At 41.9% G+C, this 25,759-nt stretch overlaps 1 protein-coding gene across 1 annotated transcript in view; it reads left to right on the top strand.

The window, feature by feature from the left end:
- The window catches only part of LOC124046180 (MORN repeat-containing protein 1-like), a 130,434-nt gene extending 123,734 nt beyond the window's left edge, over nt 1-6,700 (top strand). The window contains exon 16 of the mRNA XM_046366280.1: nt 6,543-6,700. Within this exon, the coding sequence (XP_046222236.1) occupies nt 6,543-6,610 (68 nt within the window). The 3' untranslated portion in view covers nt 6,611-6,700. The remainder of the gene's footprint in view (nt 1-6,542) is intronic.
- Nucleotides 6,701-25,759: the final 19,059 nt, after the last annotated feature.

The following is a 25,759-nucleotide window of genomic DNA, read 5'->3' on the forward strand; positions in this document are numbered from 1 at the left end:
CCCTAGATCAGTTAGATGCAAGCAAGAGCGTGTAATGCGGTATTGAATGACAGACACTGTCTGTCACCTTGTTTACTCAAAATTATCTCGACCTGTGCTCCTACATTGTAAACTTTCACTCATAGGCTAGGTTGTAGCAAACTCATGATGGGTACAGGGACAATTTAAGTGTCATGTAGTAGCCTAAACCTACAGATGTTACATTGAACTGGGTGAATGGAATATGAATGGCATTTATCCAATATGCAGTAATAGAAGTAAGGCCATGCTCATGTAACAGTATAGCTTCCGTCCCGCCCCTCGCCCCTACCTGGGCTCGAACCAGGGACCCTCTGCACACATCAACAACAGCCACCCTTGAAGCATCGTTCCCCATCACGCCACAAAAGCCATGGTACTTCAAGGTCTCAGAGTGACGTCACCGATCAAAACGCTATTAGCGCGCACCCTGCTAACTAGCTAGCCATTTCACACCGGTTACACTCATAAAACAATAATAATCCTCCCTCATCTTAAATGGCACTGACCGCCACTGGGATGATGGTGTTGGTAGGTCAAAGTTTCATTCATGGAATGGGGGTGTTATGTTTTGTATATCTTAAATGTACGCCTACTTTCAGATAGAGATCTCTCTGTTCAATATCACTTCCACTTCCAGTTCTAGACCAGTTGTCTGGGACAGGGATGTTGTTTTGGTGTGCCAATTTGAAAGCCGGGCTACTAAGCCCTTGAAACTAGTCCGCAAAATTCTTGACATGTTTAGCAAGCTCAGTCTCTATGCCAACAGATAAGACCTTGTGTGTCTCTGCTACTCTATCATATCCTCCACTTTCACAGGTACATGTTCGTTTTCAGTGTCATTCACTTTATTTTTCATCCCTTTCTGCTGCTTGAATGGACTTCTTCCCTTCTCTCACTTCCTTGGCTGCTTTCTCAAAAACCTCAAGGGGGGCTGATGTCTGCTCTCAAACAATAAAAATACTATATTGAGTTCATATGCATGACACATTGCAAAAATCCTATGAATAAAACTGAACAAATGTAATAATCATTTGTATGGGGTATGGTGGCCATTCGCTCAACTGACCATTCGCCCAACTAATTTTGACTATATTAGACCACACAGCTATAAGGATGCACTTTCATGCTAGGTTTAGGACTTCATATTGTAGCTTATAGAGACCCCAACTAAAGTGTGAACAATCTAATAAGCAAAGAAGAAAATGCTCACCCAGAAGTGGCGCTCCTAGTGGCCGGGGACTTTAATGTAGGCAAACTTAAATCAGTTTTACCAGGTTTTTACCAGCATGTCACATCTGCAACCAGGGAAAAATAAATCGTAGACCACCTTTATTCCACACACAGAGATGCATACAAAGTTCTCCTCCGCCCTCCATTTGGCAAATCTGACCATAATTATATCCTCCTGATTCCTGCTTACAAGCAAAAACTAAAGCAGAAAGTACCAGTGACTCGCTCAATACGGAAGTGGTCAGATGGCGCAGATGCTACACTACAGGACTGTTTTGCTAGCACAGACTGGAATATGTTCCGGGATTCATCCAATGGCATTGAGTAATACACCACCTCAGTCATTGGCTTCAGCAATAAGTGCATTGTCGTTCCCACAGTGACTATAAGTACATATCCCAACCAGAAATCATGGATTACAGGCAACATCCACATCGAGCTAAAGGTTAGAGCTGCCGCTTTTAAGGAGCAGGAGACTAATCCGGACACTTATACGAAATCCCGCTATGCCCTCAGACGAACCATCAAACAAGCAAAGCGTCAATGCAGGCTTAAGATTGAATCCTCCTACACCGGCTCTGACGCTCGTCGGATGTGACAGGGCTTGAAAACTATTAAGGACTACAAAGAGAACTCAGACGCGAGCTGTCCAGTGATGTGAGCCTACCAGACGAGCTAAATGCCTTTTATGCTTGCGTCTAGACAAGCAACACTGAAGCATGTACAAGAGCACCAGCTGTTTTGGATGACTGTGTGATAACGCTCTCGGTAGCCAATGTGAACAAAAGCATTAAAAAGGTCAACATTCACAAATCCACTGGGCCAGACAGATTACCAGGATGTGTACTCAAAGCATGCGGGGACCAACTGTCAAGTGTCTTCACTGACAGGTTCAACCTCTTCCTGACTGAGTCTGTAATACCTACATGTTTCAAGCAGAACACCATAGTCCTTGTGTCCAAGGGAGCAAAGGTAACCTGTCTAAGTGATTAGCCGTCCCGTGGCACTCACGTCGGTAGCCATGAAGTGTTTTGAAAGGCTGGTCATGGCTCACATCAACAGCATCCTCCCTGACACTCTAGATCCACTTCAATTGGCATACCGCCCGACAGATCCACAGATGACGCAATCTCAATCGCATTCCACACCCCCATTAACATTGACGGGGCTGGAGTGGAGTGGGTTGAGAGTTTCAAGTTCCTTGGTGTCCACATTCCCAACGAACTATCATAGTCCAAACATAGCAAGACAGTCGTGAAGAGGGCACATCAAAACCTGAGACTGAAAAGATTTGGCATGGGCCCACTGATCCTCAAAAGGTTCTACAGCTGCACCATCGAGAGCATCCTGACCGGTTGCATCACCGCCTGGTATGGCAACTGCTCGGCATCTGACCGTAAGGCTCTACAGAGGGTAGTGCAAACGGCCCAGTACATTACTGGGGCCAAGCTTCCTGCCATCCAGGACCTATATAATAGTAGGTAAGCATTTTACGGTATAGTCTACACTTGTTGTATTCAGCATTTTACGGTAAAGTCTACACTTGTTGTATTCGGCGCATGTGGCAAATAAAGTTTGAATGCATTTAGATACAAGCATCATGAAACCTGTAACACAAAACATTAATTTGACTTTGTGAAAATCAGTCTTTAGAACCTAACTTACTTACTTACCACTTTTTCCATGTGGTTTTCCATGAAATGATGACCTCTTCCTAAATATTTGATCACATGATTACTTTTTCCTAGAAACAAGGGGTAGCTCAACTAACCCCTTGGCTCAACTTACCCCACTCTCCCCTATGTTGCACCTACACCATATTTTACAGGAATATTCTTATCATGTTATTGAATGTATCCAGAGTTCAGATTTCGTTATCAACAGATGCCGTGAAAAGTACAGTAAGAGTAAAATGCACATAAAATAAACTGTAACTATGTTTCCATCCAGCTGAGTAAAATCACACCATATTAACAAAAAAACACAACAGCTGTGATGGAAACAGGACGTTTTGGTACTATCTTATAAAGGCCATTTGTTCATTCGACATGGTGGGATTGTTTTGCGTCAGTAAAGTGAATTATGTGTTAAATGGCGGTGGAAACGTCTTTAATGCAAATATGAATATAATAGCCATCATATCAAAGTAAACTTGGAGTCACACATATGGTGTGTAGTCCTGAACCAAGAGTTTGATATCAGACCATTTCTTACATGAATATGTCACTTTGAATTGTCTTTCCTTCTAGGTCAGCTACTTGGTCATTTTTTAAATATATATTATTTTCTGTAACTACTACGTTTGCCCATCTCATTATTATTTAATTATTAGAGATACACAAACTGTGTTAGCACCCACCATGCGTCATGTCCGCATTGGTCATGTGAGGGGAAATGTGTATATTTTGGGATGTGAGCACTCTGTTTGTTTGACCTGACAAATATCCCTTTCGGATCAAAACGTTGTCAATAAAGTGTTGAATCGGGCTCTTTAACAGTCTGCCGGCCTTTTTGTTTGCAGTTTATTAGGCTACAGATTCTATAAGTTATTATGAACTTCACATTGTGGTGAAAGCTTGATGCTCCTTTCCAATAAATATTGAGGGTCATCTATAGTTTGGAAGCACATCAACTCTACAAGAGTAGCAAGTATATTTTCTGATTCAATAAGTAGCTGTTGGTATTGTCTTGTAACTGTTAGTTGTTTACCTGTTTGCCCTGACTATTTAAGGAGCCTGACTTGGCACCAGTCTTAGTGCGTCATCTATAGTTTGGAAGAGTATCACGTTTATTTAATAAGTAGCTGTTGATATTGTCTTGCTAGTGTAATTGAATTTAAGTGCTGTCTTTTAAATAGTAGGCTACTTAATCATTGCTGTTTGAAATATCTGATTGCTCAGTACGTGTGACTGTCATAGTAGACTTAGATTTCAGGCCTTTTTGTGTGGGAGGTTATCTTTCACCTCTGCTAGGCAATTAGAGCTAGTTCTTCAGTCCCCTGTTTTTTCAGCGGCATCTGTGTCAAGTGGTGGTATTGTCAAGTGACGGTGTTGTCGTAAAAACGAAGACGTTCTGTCGAGTTATTTGAGGAAGGAAAGAGAGGAAGGCTCCACAACACTCTCACTTGAGAATCTTACCTAGTAATTTTCTAATTATTTCATTTTGATATTTGGTATCTTTGGCAAGTACCGTTGAAGTTGGAAGTTTACATACACCTTAGCCAAAAACATTTAAACTCAGGTTTTCACAATTTCTGACATTTAATCCAAGTAAAAAAATTCCCTGTCTTAGGTCAATTAGGATCACTACTTTATTTTAAGAATGTGAAATGTCAAAATAATAGTAGAGATAATTATTTATTTCAGCTTTAATTTCTTTCATCACATTCCCAGTGGTTTAGATGTTTGCATACACTCAATTAGTATTTGGTAGCATTGCCTTTAAATTGTTTAACTTGGGTCAAATGTTTCGGGTAGCCTTCTACAAGCTTCCCACAATAAGTTGGGTGAATTCCGGCCCATTCCTCCTGACAGAGCTGGTGTAACTGAGTCACGTTTGTAGGCCTCCTTGCACGCACACACTTTTTCAGTTCTGCCCACAAATGTTCTATAGGATTGAGGTCAGGGCTTTGCGATGGCCACTCCAATACCTTGACATTGTTGTCCTTAAGCCATTTTGCCACAACTTTGGAAGTATGCTTGGGGTCATTGTCCATTTGGATTTTAACTTCCTGACTAATGTCTTGAGATGTTGCTTCAATATATCCACATAATTTTCCTTCCTCATGAAGCCATCTATTTTGTGAAGTGCACCAGTCCCTCCTGCAGCAAAGCACCCCCACAACATGATGCTGCCACCCCCGTGCTTCACGGTTGGGATGGTGTCTATGGCTTGCAAGCTTCCCCCTTTTTCCTACAAACATGACAATGGTCATTATGGCCAAACAGTTCTATTTTTGTTTCATCAGACCAGAGGACAACTTCTCCAAAAAGTACGATCTTTGTTCGCATGTGCAGTTCCGGACCGTAGTCTGGCTTTTTTATGGCGGTATTGGAGCAGTAGCTTCTTCCTAGCTGAGCGGCCTTCCAGGTTATGTCGATATAGGACTCGTTTTTACTGTGGATACTTTTGTACCTGTTTCCTCCAGCATCTTCACACGGCCCTTTGCTCTTGTTCTGGGATTGATTTACCTTTTTCGCACCAAAGTACGTTCATCTCCAGGAGACAGAACGCGTCTCCTTCCTGAGCGGTATGACGGCTGCGTAGTCCCATGGTGTTTATTCTTGCGTACTATTGTTTGTACAGAGGAACGTGGTACCTTCAGGGGTTTGGAAATTTCTCACAAGGATGAACCCGAATTGTGGAGGTCTACAATTTGTTTTCTGAGGTCTTGGCGGATTTCTTTTGATTTTCCCATGATGTCACTGAGTTTGAAGGTAGGCCTTGAAATACATCCACAGGTACACAACACCTCCATTTGACTCAAATTATGTCAATTAGTCTATCATAAGCTTCTAAAGCGATGACATAATTTTCTGGAATTTTCCAAGCTGCTTAATTAAAGGCACAGTCAATTTAGTGTATGTACACTTCAGACCCACTGGAATTGTGATACAGTGAATTATAAGTGAAATAATCTGTCTGTAAACAATTGTTGTAAAAAATAACTTGTGTCATGCACAAAGTAGATGTCTTAACCTACTTGCCAAAACTATAGTTAACAAGACATTTGTGGCACTTGCCAAATATTTGTTAACAAGACATTTGTGGAGTGGTTGAAAAACAAGTTTTAATAACTCCAAACTAAGTGTATGTAAACTTCCGACTTCAACTGTATGTGTATGTTTCCTATCTTTGTTCGCTCCTCTCTCTGTAGGTTTTACAGACGCTCCTCACCCTGTGGCTGTGACCTTTCTAATTAAGAGTACCCTGCGCACATTATCCATGTGGATTTCCTAGTCTCTGACACCGCTGGGAACTGCCTATCTGCACTTAATAAGGCTGAGTACATCTCAGACTACATTGCCCTTCTGTTGCTTCACATTTCTAGCCCTGACGGAGACATGGATTAACCTAGAGAATACTGGTACTCCAGCTGCTCTCTCGTCATCTGACTATCTCTCATGGTCTTAAAGCATCTGGTCGTGGTGGTGGTGGCACAGGATTGCTAATTTCTCCTAAACAGAGATTTTCTCTTTTCTCCCTCTCACCTATCTTCTAATTTGAATCCCATGTGGTCACTGTCACTTGTCCACTCAAGCTTAACATTGTTGTCATCTATTACCCACCAGGTGCCCTTGGAGAGTCCCTCAAAGAGCTTGACACCCGACGATGGCTCACCACTCATTGTACTGGGTGACTTTAAGCTCCCGACGCCTGACATCAATTTATTTCTTTCCACTACTTTCATCTTTTGAACTCACCCTTTCTCAATCACCTCCCAGTCACAAGGCAGGCAATACTCTTGACCTCATTTTCACTAGAGGCTGTTCGCCTACTAATCTCACTGTAAAGTTTGGCCGGGGTAGGCCGTCATTGTATTAAAGAATTTGTTTAAATAAAGGTTAAATAAAATACCCCCCTCCATCTCTCTGATCACTACTTTGTTCCCTTTTCTCTCCAACTCTCCTCCAACCCTATCCACTCAGCTACTACCCAGATGGTCATGAGCTGCATCAATCTTCACTCTCTCTCGCTCTCTCGCTCTCTCGCTCTCTCTCTCTCTCTCTCTCTCTCTCTCTCTCTCTCTCTCTCTCTCTCTCTCTCTCTCTCTCTCTCTCTCTCTCTCTCTCCCACTACTCTCTCCTCTTCTATCCTGTCCTCTCTCCCTTCTGCTAAATACTTCTTCCTCCTGTCACCTGACTGCCTCGTTGACCCTACTATTCTCCCATTCCGCATCCTTTGACAATCACGCTCCCCTTTCCTCCGGATGACTCGACCTTCCCCTCCCATTCCATGGCTGAGTGACTTACTGTGTGCCTACAGCACAGGGCTGCGGGCAGCTGAGTGGAAATGGAGAAAAACTAAACTTCCAGAGGACCTATCCTTCCACTCCCTCCTCTTTACCTTCTCTTCCTCTGTATATGTTGCTAAAGCCACTTTCTATGACTGTAAATGTCAAGCTTCCCAGTGTTTACTTACCCATTGTTTCCTCAAATGCAGTGTATGATATACCATGTTGTAGCTCTGAGTCTCTATTTTTATCCATTGTAAAACACAGAAATTCAAATGTTGCTACATAAGACCGAATCACATTTTGTTACATTACAGCCGTATTCTAAAATTGATTACATTTTCTTCTCATCAATCTACACACAATACCCCATTAAGTCACAATACCCCCCTCAAGTCTTCTTTGGTATGACGCTACAAGCTTGGACCACCTGTATTTGGGGAGTTTCTCCCATTAAGGCTGTCAGGTTGGATGGTGAGCGTCGCTGCACAGCTATTTTCAGGTCTCTCCAGAGATGTTCGATTGGGTTCAAGTCCGGGCTCTGGCTGGGCCACTCAAAGACATTTATAGACTTGTCCCAAAGCCACTCCTGCATTGGTTTGTCTAAGTGCTTAGGGTCATTGTCCTGTTGGAAGGTAACCCTTCGCCCCAGTCTGAGGTACTGAGCGCTCTGGAACAGGTTTTCATCACTTTGCTCCGTTCATCTTTCCCTCGATCCTGTCTAGTCTCCCAGTCCCTGCCACTGAAAAACATCCCCAGAGCATGATTCTGCCACCACCATGCTTCAGCGTAGGGATGGTGGAAGGTTTCCTCCATGCGTTACGCTTGGCATTCAGGCCAAAGAGTTCAATCTTGGTTTCATCACACCAGAGAATCTAGTTACTTATGGTTTGTGGTGTCTTTTAAGTGCCTTTTGGTAAACTCCAAGTGGGGTGTCATGTGCCTTTTACTGAGGAGTGGCTTCCGTCTGGCCACTCTACCATAAAGGCCTGATTGGTGGAGTGCTGCAGAGATGTTTGTGCTTCTGGAAAGTTCTTCCATCTCCACAGAGGAACTCTGGAGCTCTGACAGAGTGACCATTGGGTTGTTTTCCAAATCATGTCCAATCAAATTGAATTTAACACAGGTGGACTATAATCAAGTTGTAGAAACATCTCAAGGATGATCAATGGAAACAGGATACACCTCAGCTCAATTTCAAGTCTCATAGCAGAGGGTCTGAATACTTATGTAAAAAAGGTATTTCTGTCTTTATTTTTAATACATTTGTAAAAAAAAAATGTTTAATCCATTTTAGAATAAGTCTGTAACATAACAAAATTTGGAAAAAGTAAAGTGGTCGGAACACTTTCCAAATGCACTGTAGCTATTAAATGGTTCGATGATCAGTTGATTAGTTGAAATGGAAAAATGTGTTCAGAAAAATGTTCACCTCTGCGAGTCTCCTGACGAGAATTACCTTGGTTTAGTCGCTCCATATCACTGGTGGTCGACAACCCAACAAATGATCATTACCTTATGCTTGTCAACCCAGCAATTGTGTGCCGAAGTGCAAGCAGCACACACTGATTGTAAAGCAGTTGGACTGCGCCTATGAATCCCAAAGTAATTATGATGATTTTCTTTTCAATTGTTGCACATTTACTGTATGCCACAGAGCCCCTGCGTAGCCGTCTTCCCCTATGTTTCTCAGATAAGGGAAACACTGAATGCCTCAGATCTCCCGCAATCCCTGAAGCCTCGTTTAAGCTCTGGGTTCCTGGTGTGCCACCCCTAATTTAATTACCTTCCTGCTTTCTCCCCCTTGTCTTTGTTGGGTCTGCCTGCTGTATGCTCTGGCTTCCAGCCCCACATTCCATTAAAATGCACATGCACACGCACACGCACACGCACACGCACACACACACACACACACTCGCAGAGACAGGGACACACACACGCGCACACACACACACACACTCTGTTACTCTTGCAGTGGGCGAGCCGACACACACACATGCTCATCCACATCCCCCTGAGCAGGTGAGAGGAGGGCAGATGCACTCGAGTCAGCAGGATAATAAGCCCATAATAAGTACCCCAGTCTGCCTTTCCTCACCTCTATGTTCCTCTCCTCCTCCCCCTATGCACCGCACTGTGGTTGCGGCGTTCGCCTCAAGGCTGGCGTTTGCGGTGTAGAGCTTCTCAAAGTCTTCCCTTGTTATTATCCTTAAACAAGCCATTACAGCCGTGTCTCCAAGTGGAGAAAATAGAGGGGGCACACCCAGAGCAAAGTGCTGTGTTTTTTCTAGACATGCAAATGGAAATCTCTCTGGCAAGTTGATTGGACAAAGTTCTCGACGGTTAAAAAAGCACCCGAAAACAACATAAGTAGTAGTGCTATGTTTGTGATTCTGGTTACAAAACATCTTTCTATTTTTGAAAAAGGCATCACAGTAATTTGTCTGCCGTCTGGTTTTGGGGAGACACTAAATTAGAAAGGAGGGGTACCTTACAGGGAGCTGCGAGTTAGGAGCATCTCTGCATTCCCACAGGCAGCCCAATTCTGATCTTTTTTTCAACTAATTGGTCTTTTGACCAATCACATCAGATCTTTTCCAGAACAGGAAAACAGGTCTGCCTGTTAACACAACCACCGTTATGTAACTAAGGAAAGACATGTAGCTGCCTTTCAGTGTAGATGCGTAAACTTGACTGGTTGTATATTGGCCTTGTTTGGGAGAAAAGGGGGATGGGCATTAGCGTCGACCTTTTTATCACTCGGCGGCCTTGCCCGTGTGATTTAGGGAAACCGTTTCTAGGTCGATATGCCTTTCTCCTGTTTCCTGCCTGCCTGGTGCACATTAGCGAAATCCCACCACAGCCTCAGCCTTTCGTCCCCCGCTGCCCTGGCCCCTTATGCAGGCCTGTCCCCACAAGTAACAAAAGCGGTTTACTATAAAGGGCTTGCAGTTGCATCACAAATCCCTTAGTAACCGCACCATGCACCATGTTGGAAGACCGAAGTCGGTCTGTTGGAAGTGTCTACATGGCTGGCTGCATGTCTACATGGCTGGCTGCATTTTCGTACCACCGGAAACTTTGGGAAGATTGCCCATTATTTAGTGTCTCTAAGAACCCAGAATATGGAGGCAGTGGGAGAACCTATTCAAGTAAGTAAATATATTTTGAAAATGATCAATGTATTATTAGCAAGCTAGCTTGCTACAACTCAAGTGAGCTGCTAACATGATGTTCGCTAGTTAGGCAACTTAACATATTGTAACTAGCTAAGTGAATTAAATATCTGAATACTTTTGTAAATGTCCTATTTCAGATTACATTTTTATATACATTTGCAAACAATTCTAAAAACCAGGTTTTGCTTTATCATTATGGGTTATTGTGTGTAGATTGATGAGGGGATTTAAAAAAATTTTTTTTAGAATAAGGCTGTAAAGTAACAAAATGTGGAAAAAGTCAAGGGGTCTGAATACCTCTGAATGTAGTGATGAGTACCCCAACTACTGCCTATATATATCTAAGCTCTGAAACTCCCAAATCGTCTATAAACAATTTACAAACATGTATAACTGCTTAAAGTATACCTTATTTTAACGTGACAGAACTCTGAACATTTATAAATGATTTGCCAGCATTTATGACTGCTGAAAATATACCTAAGGATCGGTGTCCCGCTAGCGGGACAACTTCCGGTGAATCTGGAGAGCTCGCAATTCAAATAAATAATCATACAAATTGTGGATTTTAAACATTTAGATACATAGAAGTGTCTCATATTGGCTGAAAGCTTCAATTCTTGTTAATCTAACTGCACCGTCCGATTTACAGTAGCTATTACAGTGAAAACATGCCCCACATCAAAATACTTTTCCACAGGCACAGGTTTCATACATTCACATATAACAATTAAGTATTCACTTTTTGAAAATCTTCCTCTGATTTGTCATCCAAAGGGTCCCAGCTATAACATGCAGTATCGTTTTGTTAGATAAATGGATTTTTTTACATCCCAAAAAGTCAGTTTAGTTGGGCGCCATCGATTTGAGTAATCCACTTGTTCAACTTGCAAAAAAAGGAATTCGAAAATCTACCCCTAAACTTTGTTTCAACAAGTCAAAATACATTTCTATTTACTCCTCAGGCACCCTAAAATGTCGGAAAGAAGTATGTTCAATAGGAAACCGATTTTAGCAGGTGTGCCACTTTGTCATTACTCGCGATGACACAGATTTTGAGGTCTGTGTCCACATAGAAAAACACTTATTTCTTATTCGTTTTTGAAGTTACAAGCCTGAAACTTTGAACATACCCTGCTGACACCCTGTGGAAGCCATTGAAATTGCATTTTTTTTAACAATATGACCTTTCTCTTGCATTTGAAAGAGGATGGTCTCTCTCAAAAAATAATTCTGTTTGGTTTTTCATTGAATTTTCTCCTACCATATCTATTGTGTTATATTCCCCTACATTATTTGAACATTTCTACAAACTTAAAAGTGTTTTCTTTCCAATAGTACAGGCAGTTTTCCAACTGCTACAGGCAGTTTACTTTGGGCACGTCATTCAAACAGGAAATGGAGAAAAAAGGGGCCTATCCCTAAAGACATTTATCCATAAAGATATCCATAAAGAAGTTTTAAAGAAAGTGGAAACCTACTGCTCATTTATTAATGAGTTACAAACATTTATAACATATATCACTTCCTCAAACATTTAACACATAGTAAAACTAAAGTTATATTTAATATGATACATTGGGAAAACAATTTTATTTGCAGTGACTCAATTCTGTAGCCTGTCATTGGTATGGTGAGTAGCCATAACTAACATATCCTAGCTAGGCAGCTTTAGGACAGAGATACTAGGGGCGGCAGGGTAGCCTAGTGGTTAGAGCATTGGACTAGTAACCGGAAGGTTGCAAGTTCAAATCCCAAACCTGTCGTTCTGCCCCTGAACAGGCAGTTAACCCACTGTTCCTAGGCCGTCATTGAAAATAAGAATCTGTTCTTAACTGACTTGCCTAGTTAAATAAAGGTAAAACATTTTTTTTGTATACATTAGCTAGCTAGCTAGTACATAGCTAGTTGAGCAGTGTGCTAAATCCTCCAGCAGAACTTCTGTACCCAAAAGTGAAACAAATTGCATAGAACTTACCCTCTCTCCTCTGTCAACATTTTATCTTGTGAACGTATGTTCTGCACAATCTCTTTTGTCTGGTCTTTGCTCACTTCTCCCAAAGAAGTGCTCTCAAAACTGTGCTCCTAGCCACCCACATCCTGATTCTTCGCAATGCACTGTCACATCAGTGTCACACATCACATCAGTGTCAACACAGAATGCAGGACATGTTTCAGATCATCTTTATTTCAAGCGCATTTCACAGATCAGGAGATCTCACAAAGTCTGTGGAATTGCTCAGAAAACAGCTAACCACAGCAGCAATATGGCTTGAGATCTTGAGATGAGGCCTTAATTCCTGGAACAAATAAGTGTACCAATTGATCATTAGGATTTAAAACATGGGGCAAGACACATCATGGAACATTTCTGTTCCTGGGACAGAGCAACAATGTATCACACCCAAAAGTGAGAAAATAACCATTGTTCAACTGTGCAACCATTTAAAATAAAGTTGCATGATGACACAAAGGGTACGATATTATAAGCATCTGTAAGTACATTTATAAATGGTTATTAAGTGGAGTTTAAAAAAAATAGGAACTCATTCGGGGTTTCAATTTACTGTTGCAAGTTCGAATACACAGGGTGCAAGTCTGAAATGTGGTTGTGCATCAGCAGTTTTTATTTTGTTATCTCAGTCACTCAATTAACCATGTCAACTAACAATATTTAGATTGGTAAGTTAGTCTAGCTAGGTATCTTGTAGTAATCATGGTCGAATAACAGCCGGGCGTTTTCACTTAGTTACAATTAACATGGCATAAATCATAGTAAAATGTGTAGAATTGCAGGAAATTAGCTTCAAATCTGCAAAAATGTATATCCAACCCATGGCAAAATGGGTAGAATAGCAGGAAATTTGCTGTAAAACTGCACATTTTTTCTTTCTGCCTCATCGCAAAATGTGTAGAACTGCCAAAAACTTTGCCGTAAAACCTCTACATTTTTTTCTACGCCCCATTGCAAAATGTGTTGAATTGCAGGAAATGTACTTTAAACTGACATTTACAGTTTAAAGTACATTTCCTGCAATTCAACACATTTTATCATCTCCGCCATGAAGAGGATGTTTTGCCCACAAGGTGGTGGGGCCCCCGAACCAATTCTTGCTTAGGGCCCCCAACAGGCTAGGGCCGGCCCTGCCCTACTTTACATCACCTGCATTACCTCACTGCACAGCCCGGTCTAGTCTAAACACACCCAAACTGCGTTGCCATAACAATGTGTTCCACTGGCTTGGCCGCCGGGATCCTACTCGACTCTAACTCCGGGCCCTGTCCTGCATGAGACATTCCATCAGTCATACATCTGTAACTCCAGTCACCCGAGAGGCTGCAGGGTCTCCGTACCGCTCCTCTCTGCAACCCCTATGACGACAGATTATTTTTCACGAGGAGAAGGAGAATGTATTAAATAGACACAAGGACAATGGGAAAGCTCTCTATAAAAATAATGGTGCAATTAAAAAAATGACTCCAAGCATTAACTAACATTGTAAATCTTGTTCAATATGACGATTTGTATTGCTAAAAAAAGTTCCCTTTTATTAGGTCAAATACCGTCAAATACTCTCATTTTCATGGCAAGACAAAACAAGGGCTGGACTTTCTATTCTGTGGTTGTCACGCCTTGGTCATTGTATTTTGTGTTTTTGTTATATGTTTGGGTAGGCCAGGGTGTGACATATGTTGTTTTCGTATTGGGGTTTGTATTATTTGGGATCGCGGCTGATTAGGGGTGTTGTTAGGCTTGGCTGCCTAAGGCGATTCTCAATTAGAGTCAGGTGCTTATCGTTGTCTCTGTTTGGGAACCGTATTTAGGGAGCCATAGTTTCGCTTTGTATTTCGTGGGTGTTTGTTCCTGTCTCTGTGTTGTAGTCACCAGATAGGCTGTAATTAGTTTCACGTTCCGTTCTGTTGTTTTTGTATTTAGTTTCAGTTATTTCATGTACCGCGATTCTTTCATTAAAGTCATGAGTAACCTACAAGCTGCATTTCGGTCCGACTCTCTTCATTCAACAGACGAACGTCGTTACAGTGGTCATATTACATGGGCTTGTGGGTCCTTCGTATAACCACTGATGAAGGAGGAGGAATCACCTTTTATCAGAGCTGTTGAAGTGAATGATGGGAAGACAAGTGAACAAATTATATTAACCCCTCCAGAAGTCGTGGTCATCTAGTCTGATGGTGGACCAACCAATTCATGGATGGAGTCATGCTCACTATACAAATCTGTACTGGGAACATAGGTGCACCAGGGGAGAATGTCTGCCCTCTCTCATTGAAGCCACAAATTTCAAGCCCGACCGGAGTCTTGCAGACATTGTTTGCAGAAAACAGGATCCCCCATTATAGTGAAGGGGAAAATAGCAATCATCGTGGTCAATATTTGTGTAAATGAATAAGAATATAGAAGACAATTATGGTACTCAAATGTAATTCAACATGACCTCTATCCACATCGATGAGATCGCAGTGGAGCAGGTGGAAAGCATCAAGTTCCTCTGCATACATATCACTGACGATCTGAAATGGTCCACTCACAAAGACAGTGTGGTGAAGAAGGTGCAATAGTGCCTCTTCAACCTCAGGAGGCAAAAGAAAGTTGGCTTGGCACCTAAAACCCTCACAAACTTTTACAGATGCGCAATTGAGAGCATCCTGTCAGGCTGTATCACCGCCTGGTATGGCAACTGCACTGCCCGCAACCGCAGGGCTCTCCAGAGGGTGGTGCGGTCTGCCCAACGCATCATCGGGGGCAAACTACCTGCCCTCCGGGACACTTACAGCACCCAATGTCACAGGAAGGCCAAAAAGATCATCATCATCAAAACATCCACCCCAGTCACTGCCTGTTCACACTGCTATCATCCAGAAGGGGATGTCAGTACAGGTGCATCAACGCTGGGACCGAGAGGCTGAAAAACAGCTATCTCAAGGCAAGCAGACTGTGAAATAACCTTCACTAGGTGGCTTACACCCGGTTATGCAACCTTGCAACTTAGAGGCTGCTGCCCCATATACATAAAATTGAAATCACTGGCCACTTTAATAATGGAACACTAGTCACTTTAAATATGTTTACGTATTTTTCCTTTACTCATGTCATATGTATATAATGTATTCCATTCTACTTTATTTTAGTCTATGCCACTCCGACATTGCTCTTTTACTTTTAGGTTGTGTGTAGGGATGCACCATGTGACATTTTTGGCTAATACTTATATCTAATATTATTCTTGCCAAAAAACGATACTGATAACCGATATTTAAAATTTTTGTGGCCTTTTAACCATTCTCGTACAGTTAAATAGTTAACACACACACATGGACACAGCGGTCTAAGGCACTTAATCACAGTGCAAGAGGCGTCACTACTGTCAGGATTTGGCCAGGGTTGTTCCGGTTTTTGGTCACTAGATGCCCCCATTGTGCCTTTTGACCTTTTGTTTTCCCTTGATCCCCATTACTTATTTGCACCTGTGCCTCGTTTCCCCTGATTGTATTTAAACCCGTTGTTTTCCTCTGTTCTTTGCTCTGTGTTTGTATGTTAGCACCCAGCCCTAGTACTCTGAGAACTCTTGTTGATCCCGGTGGACTCTCTTGTGGAATTCTGTTTTTTGTTCTTGTTTGTTTGTTTTTTTGAGTATCTTTTGAGGCTTTTGTGCTTTACCTTCCACCTTGTGGATTTACCTTTTTTGTCTTGGAGGATTACCTTTGTTCTTGTAGGATTCCTTTTGAGGTTGTGGAGTTACATGTTTTCCTGAAGAACTTCATTTTTTACTTAATTAAATACACCGTCTCAAGTACTGCTGTGTCTGCCTCATCTTCTGGGTTCTGCCGACTATTCGTGGCTCAGTTGGTTAAGTGACTGTTTCTCACTCCGGAGACCTGGGTTCGTAACCGGGTCCTGACAACTACAGTTCCTGGTTTGAATCCAGGCTGTATCAGATCCGGCCGTGATTGGGAGTCCCATAGGGTGGTGCACAATTGGCCCAGCGTAATCCGAGCCTTCATTGTAAATAAGAATGTGTTCTTAACGGACTTGCCATGTTAAATAAAGGTTACACACACACACACCACACTGACCAAAAAGTTATTTTGTTGGCATGAACGTATGTCCCCATTTCCAGCAAAACATAATCAAAACCTATTTCTTTCACTTACTTGCTGTGCTGTTTCGTTGTTCATTTGTTCAGTCGTTTCATTCTCAACCAGGATTTCTATGGAACGGCGTTTGGGTCTTTGCGTATCAAAAAAGATACATGTCAAATAACACCATTTGACGTGTCAAATAACACAATATAATCTGTTTCAGTAGCTTTAGTTAGCTAGCTAACTATATAGCTAGGTATCATCTAAAATAACCCTAATTTATTAGACCGTTCTTATTTGATTAATGGTGGTCGGACCTATCTACCTGAAGCTAGCCACAATAAGGGTTTGCCACAATAGTGAACTTTGCGGTTAGCCTTCAAAATATAAATATGGCATAATTATATTTTATATTAATTTGCATCACTGTCAATGACATACTTTTATTTTGAAGGCAAACCACAAATTCCACTATTGTGCCTAGTTTCACAACACATAACCCGGTCCAGTCAGGCCTCGCTAGCCAGATGAAGCTAAATGGCTGCTAAAAACATTAGCTTTGGGCAACAGGGTTAAGTAGCTGGCTAGCTATTTATTTTCATGAACTGAAGTTCAATTTCAATAGGCAAACAACAAGTGGCAACCTAGCTAATACTTACTCACAAGGATTTCTAAATCATTGCTAAGAATAATGAAATTGCGGTCAAACAAATTATGCTTTATTACCAACGAGGTATTGTAAACACATTGTTCGTGGCGGGTGTTTGCTTGTTTGCAGACTTTTTTGTACAGCTATGACAGTGCTGCTGTTTCTTTTTAGACACGCCAAGACCCAAACAGTGTTCCATAGTATGTATGTCGTAAAGCTAATAGCGTCAGTGCTATTATTGTGTAACTCCGGTAGGGCAACATCTGGGAAAAAACGCACTTGTTAGGTTGTACTGGTGCTCGACCAGTCGCCGAAAGCCAACATCACCCACAACAGAGAACGGTTGATTGTCAAGTGCAATAAATTCAATTATCTTGGCTTTAACGGTTTTCGCCTTTGAGTTGTCTCGCTGAAATGTTCTTACTCTTTCAAATGACTGCTCGACTTGACTGCTCGATCCACAGATGCAGACATTGTGTGGGCTAGGTTAGGAATGCTGTGTTGCACATGTAGCGCAAAATGTGTGGCGTTATTACGTCATGTACCTTCATTATATAGGTGTACACGGTAGCTTTGACATCGTTTTTTAACATTAGCATTAAACTAGACATCGAGCCGATACCGATGTTGGCATTTTTACCTAACATCGGCTGAGTCTGATATGTTCACCGATATATTGTGCATCCCTAGTTGTGTGTATTGGTGTGAATTGTTAGATATTATTGCACTGTTGGAGCTAGAAACACAAGCATTTCGCTACACTCACAATAACATCTGCTAAACATTTGCACAATATGTGACAAATCAAATTGGATTTTGAAACAGGAAACTGAATCATCATAGCTAGCTTTTATGCTGTTTACATTGTAGCGGTGTGAGAAACTAGTGCTAGCAATTCAATGAAACTATTCCAGAACGGAAATACTTAACACTAATAATAAGTCGGAGATCTTTGTGGGCTATACTCGGCCTTGTCTCAGGATGGTAAGTTGGTGGTTGAAGATTTCCCTCTAGTGGTGTGGGGGCTGTGCTTTGGCAAAGTGGGTGGGGTTATATCCTTCCTGTTTGGCCCTGTCCGGGGGTGTCCTCGGATGGGGCCACAGTGTCTCCTGACCCCTCCTGTCTCAGCCTCCAGTATTTATGCTGCAGTAGTTTGTATCGGGGGGCTAGGGTCAGTTTGTTTATCTGGAGTACTTCTCCTGTCCTATTCAGGTGTCCTGTGTGAATCTAAGTGTGCGTTCTCTAATTCTCTCCTTCTCTCTTTCTTTCTCTCTCTCGGAGGACCTGAGCCCTAGGACCATGCCCCAGGACTACCTGACATGATGACTCCTTGCTGTCCCCAGTCCACCTGGCCATGCTGCTGCTCCAGTTTCAACTGGCCTGGGCCCTAGGACCATGTCCCAGGACTACCTGACATGAGGACTCCTTGCTGTCCCCAGTCCACCTGGCCATGCTCCTGCTCCAGTTTCAACTGTTCTGCCTTACTATTATTCAACCATGCTGGTCATTTATGAACATTTGAACATCTTGGCCACGTTTTTTATAATCTCTACCCGGCACAGCCAGAAGAGGACTGGCCACCCCACATAGCCCGGTTCCTCTCTAGGTTTCTTCCTAGGTTTTGGCCTTTCTAGGGAGTTTTTCCTAGCCACCGTGCTTTTACACCTGCATTGTTTGCTGTTTGGGGTTTTAGGCTGGGTTTCTGTACAGCACTTTGAGATATCAGCTGATGTACGAAGGGCTATATAAATAAATTTGATTTGATTTGAAATAACAGAACCGATTTTCCCAGTATCTGTTAGTGAATTAAGCCGACACTGACCAGAATCATTTTATGTGGGGTCCTCCTGAAAATTGCTTGGTCTGCTGCTACATTGTTTTGGACATATGACAGGTAAGCTTGCATGCATGCATGGTAGAGGGGCTGAAGCTTCAATTGTTCTGAAATATGATTTGGCTTAACTGTTTACGAATGATTTTGCCGGGTTTCACTGTGAAGCTAATAATTATACTGCATTAGGACCGCTGGAGTTTTATTTCCAATGAGCAGGCTTGCAATTGTGATACATTTATACAACTATAATAACCATGCATACGATTAAATTACACTGATGTTCAAGATAGCCTGGTTTTACATTCACCTCATTTGCATGGATAACTAATATTGATAGGTGATATGATGTAATCTAACTACATTAGAAGGCCAAGGCTACTTCATCCTAATGTATTGGATACATAACAAACATTGGCATATAATAAAGGAGAACATGTCTAATTGAATGATATTCATGCATATCAAACAGGAATATATATTACATTAAATGAATACATCATTGTGATATTAATAATGCCTTTCAGTACAGTATAATAAACATTTTAGCATCCCCAAGTGAGGTACGTCAAGGAGATGAACCTCCAACATTCAAAACCTTTTGTCATGACAGTTTTTTTATACACAAGACAGGAGTTTACGGGTTTTTGTTCCAGCCCTTCACTAACATCCCATTCAACTAATTGTGGTCTAAATTGTAGACCATGTATAGTTGAACATGGTGTCTGTGCTGGGCAAGGAATATAAACTTGCACACAGTGCAGTACCCCGAGACAGAAATCACCCACGTCTGTATTTTAGAATGAGCTTCATACTGTCACGAATCTCGCCCAAGATGGTGCCTCTTCCCGTTCGGGTGGCGCTTGGCGGTCGTCGTCGCCGGCCTATTAGCTGCCATCGATTCCCTTTCCGTTTGTTTCTGTTTATTGGGTTTAATTGGGTACACCTGTTTTGAGTTAGTGTTTGTTTGTAGGCTATTTAAGGGCACTAGGCCCGCTGGGTATTTGTGCGGGCTTGTTCTCTGTTATTTTGGTGTTGGTGTATTAGTGTTATCTCATTATTTTCCGGACAGTTTTAGTCCTGTGTATTTTGGTCGGGTGGTTTCATACGCCCTAGTGTTGGCATGTCCATGTCTCCGCTGTCGTTGGAATAAATAGATTCACGTACGATATTACCTGCTCTCTGCGTTTAACTCCTCCACCGCACCATTTGTAGAAGTCGTAACACATACGTTACAATGAACCGACAATTCTGCATGATAGAAGTAAATCCACACATGTCATTCTCTAACATAGTATTGTTGCACGCTGCTGAATAAACTCCTGACTAAACTCCTGGGATAGGGTGATATTCTCAGTGGAGGGGAGGTTCCAACTTCTTTACATCTGTCTGGGTGATGGGGTGGGATGTGCTTCAAGCTACAGAGAACAGAGCAGAAACATTTCTCCCCAAAACTGTCAATGGTTTTGCATATTCATAAGCTTAATCAAGTTGCCACTGATTTACTTTGAATTGGTTATTTCATTATTCAAAACATTTTCTTCATATGCAATGGTGCGACACAAAAAGAGAGTGGAAAGTGACAAAAAGAAGGTTAGCTGATGTTAGGTAAACATTCACTACATGCATGTATTGACTGATCATGTATGAATACACAAATAACTTGGCTGGCTAGCAAGCCTGGATTGAACAGAACACCACTAGCTGCATTTTCTATGTTTTTAATCAGATGTTGTTCAAATGTCTTACCTCCAACCCAGTCGGCCATGACTGTTTTGTACTGCCAAGCCAATGCCATGGAGTGAAATGAACACATCAGTTGCCATCCATCTCGGGGGAAAAAATGAAAAACACCTATGTGTCAATAGCTGGCTAGCAAGTTCACCCATTCAGGATGAAAAACACTGTCCAGCTCTTCACAATTGACACTGCTGATTTTAAGATTAGTTTGTTTAGTTGTTCAACCCTAAACAGCTGATAGGTGGACGAGATCGCCTGCTAGCTAGCCATTACATCCGACAAGCTAATTTAGCTTGGCTAAAAGTAATTTGTTGAACATGAAAGTAATTAGTTGAATATTTTAACATAATTTGGTGAATAAATAAACATAATACTTACATTTTACAAAGTTATTCCTTATTCCTCTGGAACATTTACTCCCATCAGGTACTTCAGATGTTTATGGACTTTTGCTGTGTAGCAAGGTCTTATGGGATGGCCTCCCCGGTGAACAGAAAGAAAAAGTATGCTCCCATGCATGCTTTGTTTTCCAGACCTCGCAAATACGCTCATAGAATTTACAGTGAACTTAGTACGTACTTGCAATTTCACATTCTTATGTTTGGAATCTAATTTGAAAATGACAATTGACTTCTGTACTTGATATACACTCTGGATAGAACACAAGTAGGCATTTTGGAGCCCAGATTTACAGTACCAGTCATAAGTGAGGACACACCTACACATTCAATGCTTTTTCATAATTTTTTACTATTTTCTACATTGTAAAATAACACATAGGGAATCATGTAGTAACCAAAAAAGTGTTAAACAAATCAAATGATATTTATATTTGAGATTCTTCAAAGTAGCCACCCTTTGCCTGATGACAGCTTTCCACACTCTTGGCAGTCTTAACCAGCTTCACCTGGAATGCTTTTCCAACAATCTTGAAGGAGTTCCCACATATGCTGAGCACTTGTTGGCTGCTTTTCTTTCACTCTGCGGTCCAACTCATCCCAAACCATCTCAATTGGGTTGAGGTTGGGGTGATTGTGGAGGCCAGGTCATCTGATGCAGCACTCCATGACTCTCTTTCTTGGTCAAATAGCCCTTACACAGCCTGGAGGTGTGTTTGGTCATTGTCCTGCTGAAAAACAAATGATAGTACCACGAAGCACAAACCAGATGGGATGGCAAATCGCTGCAGAATGATGTAGCCATGCTGGTTAAATATGCTGAAATCTAAATAAATCGCAGAGAGTGTCACCAGCAAAGCACCCCCACACCATCACACCACCTCCTCCATGCTTCACGATGGGAACCACATGCAGAGATCATCCGTTCACCTACTCTGCGTCTCACAAAGACACGTCGGTTTGAACCAAAAATCTCAAATTTGGACTTGTCAGACCAAAGGACAGATTTCCACAAGTCTTATGTCTATTGCTCATGTTTCCTGGCCCAAGTCTCTTCTTCCTATTGGTGTCCTTTAGTCGTGGTTTCTTTGCAGAAATTCGACCACGAATGCCTGATTCATTCATGCTCTTCTGAACAGTTGATGTTGAGATGTGTCTGTTACTTGAATTTATTTGGGCTGCAATCTGAGGTGCAGTTAACCCTAATGAGGTAATTCTGGGTCTTCCTTTCCTTTGGCGTTCTTCACGAGAGACAGTTCATGACAAAGGAGAAACATGTTTAGGAAATCGACAAATGTATTAAAAATAAAAAACTGAAATCACATTTACATAAGTCTTCAGATCCTTTACTCAGTACTTTGTTGACTTAAATGTAATGACTTAAATGTTGAATCACCTTTTGCAGCGATTACAGACTCAAGTCTTCTTAGGTATGACGCTACAAGTTCGTCACACCTGTATTTGGGGATTCTTTTCCTACTCTTCTCCGCATGTCCTCTCAAGCTATGTCAGGTTGGATGGGAAGCTTCGCTGTACAAATATTTTCCGGTCTCTCCAGAGATGTTCGATCGGTTTCAAGTCCGGGCTCTGGATGGGTCACTTACAGACATTGAGAATCTTCCAGAAGCCACTCTTGCGTTGTCTTGGGTCTGTGTTTAGGGTCGTTGTCCTGTTGGAAGGAGAACCTTCGCCCCAGTCTGAGGTCCTGAGCACTCTGGAGCAGGTTTTCATCAATGATCTCTCTGTACTTTGCTCCATTCATCTTTCCCTTGATCCTGACTAGTCTCCCAGTCCCTGCCGCTGAAAAACATCCCCACAGCATGATGCTGCCACCACCATGCTTCACCGTAGGATGGTGCAAGGTTTCCTCCAGACATGACGCTTGGCATTCAGGCCAAAGATTTCAATTTGGTTACATCAGACCAGAGAATTTTGTTTCTCATGGTCTGAGAGTCCTTTAGACGCCTTTTGGCAATCTCCAAGTGGGCTGTCATGTCCCTATTACTGAGGAGTGGCCTCTGTCTGGCCACTCTACCATTAAGGCCTGATTGTTGGAGTGCTGAAGAGATGGTTGTCCTTCTGGAAGGTTCTCCCATCTCCACAGAGGAACTCTGGACCTCTGTCAGAGTGACCATTGGGTTATTGTTCACCTCCCTGACCAAGGCCCTTCTCCCCCCAATTCCTTAATTTGTCCAGTTCTTGGTGGTTCCAAACTTCTTCCATTTAAGAATGATGGAGGCCACTGTGTTCTGGGGTCCTTCAATGCGGCAGACATTTTTTTGGTTCCCTTCCCCAGATCTGTGCCTCAACACAGTTCTGTCTCTGAGCTCTACAGACAATTCCTCATGGCTTGGTTTTTGCTCTGACAAGCACTGTCAACCGTGGGACCTTATTATGTGTGCCTTAGTGTGTGTGCCTTTCCAAATCTTGTCCAATCAATTTGTAAGTTGTTTTTATTATGGCAGCAGCTACTCTTCCTGGAGTCTGGCATAATTAATTAATAATAATAATTAATAATTAATTAAAAAATTGACATTACAATACATTCATAACAGGCCACTACAACATCCATGTGTACATGTGTGTATAGTGCATATGTTATCCTGTGTGTATGCATCAAATCAAATTGTATTTCTCACATGCACCAAATACAACAGCGAAATTCTTACTTTCAAGCCCTTAACCAACAATGTAGTTTTAAGAAAAATACAAAAAATATAAATAAAAGGAACAAATAATTAAAGAGCAGCAGTAAAATAACAATAGCGAGACTATATACAGGGGGTACCGGTACAGAGTCAATGTGCGGGGGCACCAGTTAGTTGAGGTAATATGTACATGTAGGTAGATGTGTACATCATAGGAATCTGAGGCCCGAAATGTCTTTCAGTGGTGGTGCAGCAGTGACGCTGGGGAGAGCTCGTAGAGGCAGAATGCAGCCTGGCCCTTCTTCCTGTGTGAACGGTTCCAGGAGCAGGCCCCTGTCCCTGGGTTGGAACTGCTCACCACATCCAGAGCCCCTGATACCACACAGGTGACGGTTAATCCACCAACTCTTCCCTTCTCTGCTCTCCTCTGGCTCATAATTGCATGTATTCCTTTTATTCTCACAATTGTGTGAAGTCTGACAATGTACATAAACAAAATTCCAGAATAGCAGCGAGGTATGTAAAAAGCACATGTGGAAGCAGTTTGGCTGCCCAGAAGACTAGGAATCTAGAGTTTTAAAGATTTGTTCTGAGCAGAGGAGGATGCAGTTATTAGAGCCCAGCAGACAGTTGGAAGAGAGGACAGGAAGGGAAGACTTAGTGGCAGTTTTTGATTTCTTCAGAGACTACCTTGTGCTACTCACTCTATAACTTGTAAGGAGTCCAGCCAGCGAACCAGAGGATTTTTGTTCCCCTCCCTTGTTTTTTCTCCAATTGTGTTCAGTTCTAATTTACGCAATGGCCTCAAACTTGTAAGTCGTAGATCAGGGTCGTATTCCAGCCAGGTCACACTAGATCCAAGGCGATATTCGATGCTCTTCCAGGTCCCTAGGATGTCGGGAGATGCCCTCAATACGTCTACTACGGGCAATGGTGAGCGTTATTACCATAAAGTCAGCTAGCGGCTTGCTTAGGGCATTGTGGACGGTGATGCCGTATGGGTGTAAGCTCCGGGGAGGGTCAATCTCAGTGCTAGGTACTCATTTCTTTTTATGTTTTTGTTTTAACCCTATCCCAAACCTTAGGCATTAACTACAAATGGTTAAGGGTTAAGTTTAACTGTCAAAATTGTTCATTTATGGACAACGTTGAACACTGCTGTCAAACCGTGAGATCCTATTGCTTATTTATTAGGACACACCATAGCGATTCATAGAGATTTTTAGTGATTCAGATGTTGATGATGTGAAGAAAATTTGCTGGTCTCTGGTGTGTAATGAGAAGCAGCCAGACGCTGTACTTGATGCATTTATGAAACTACTTATTCCAGTTACTGATAAGCACGCACCCATTAAGAAAATTACTGTAAAAACTGTTAAATCCCCTTGGATTGATGAGGAATTGAAAAATGGTATGGTTGAGGAATTGTTTTTATTTTACCAGGCAAGTCAATTAAGAACAAATTCTTATTTTCAATGACGGCCTAGGAACAGTGGGTTAACTGCCTTGTTCAGGGGCAGAATGACAGATTTTTACCTTGTCAGCTCGGGGATTCGATCTCGCAACCTTTCCCTTACTAGTCCAATGCTCTAAAAGGCAAAAGGTAAGGCAATTAAGTCTGGCAGCCCAACTGATTGGCAAACATACTGCAAATTAAGAAATCATGTGACTAAAATAAAGAAAAAGTAACTACACTATGAAACTAAGATAAATTATATAAAGAATGATAGTAAAAAGCTTTGGGACACCTTAAATGACATTTTGGGTAAAAAAAACCCAACTTGGCTCCTTCATTCATTGAATCAGATGGCTCATTCATCACAAAGCCCACTGATATTGCAAACTACTTTAATTACTTTTTCATTGGCAAGATAAGACATTATTGATCATAGTCTGCTGCTGGAAAAACGTATGCGTTATGTTTTTTTACACCCCTTGCTATAATGTGGATAAAGAGTTACTTGTCTAACAGAACACAGAGGGTGTTCTTTAATGGAAGCCTCTCAAA

The sequence above is a fragment of the Oncorhynchus gorbuscha genome, linkage group LG10 (genome assembly GCF_021184085.1).
Source record: "Oncorhynchus gorbuscha isolate QuinsamMale2020 ecotype Even-year linkage group LG10, OgorEven_v1.0, whole genome shotgun sequence".
In the NCBI taxonomy this organism is placed as follows: domain Eukaryota; kingdom Metazoa; phylum Chordata; class Actinopteri; order Salmoniformes; family Salmonidae; genus Oncorhynchus; species Oncorhynchus gorbuscha.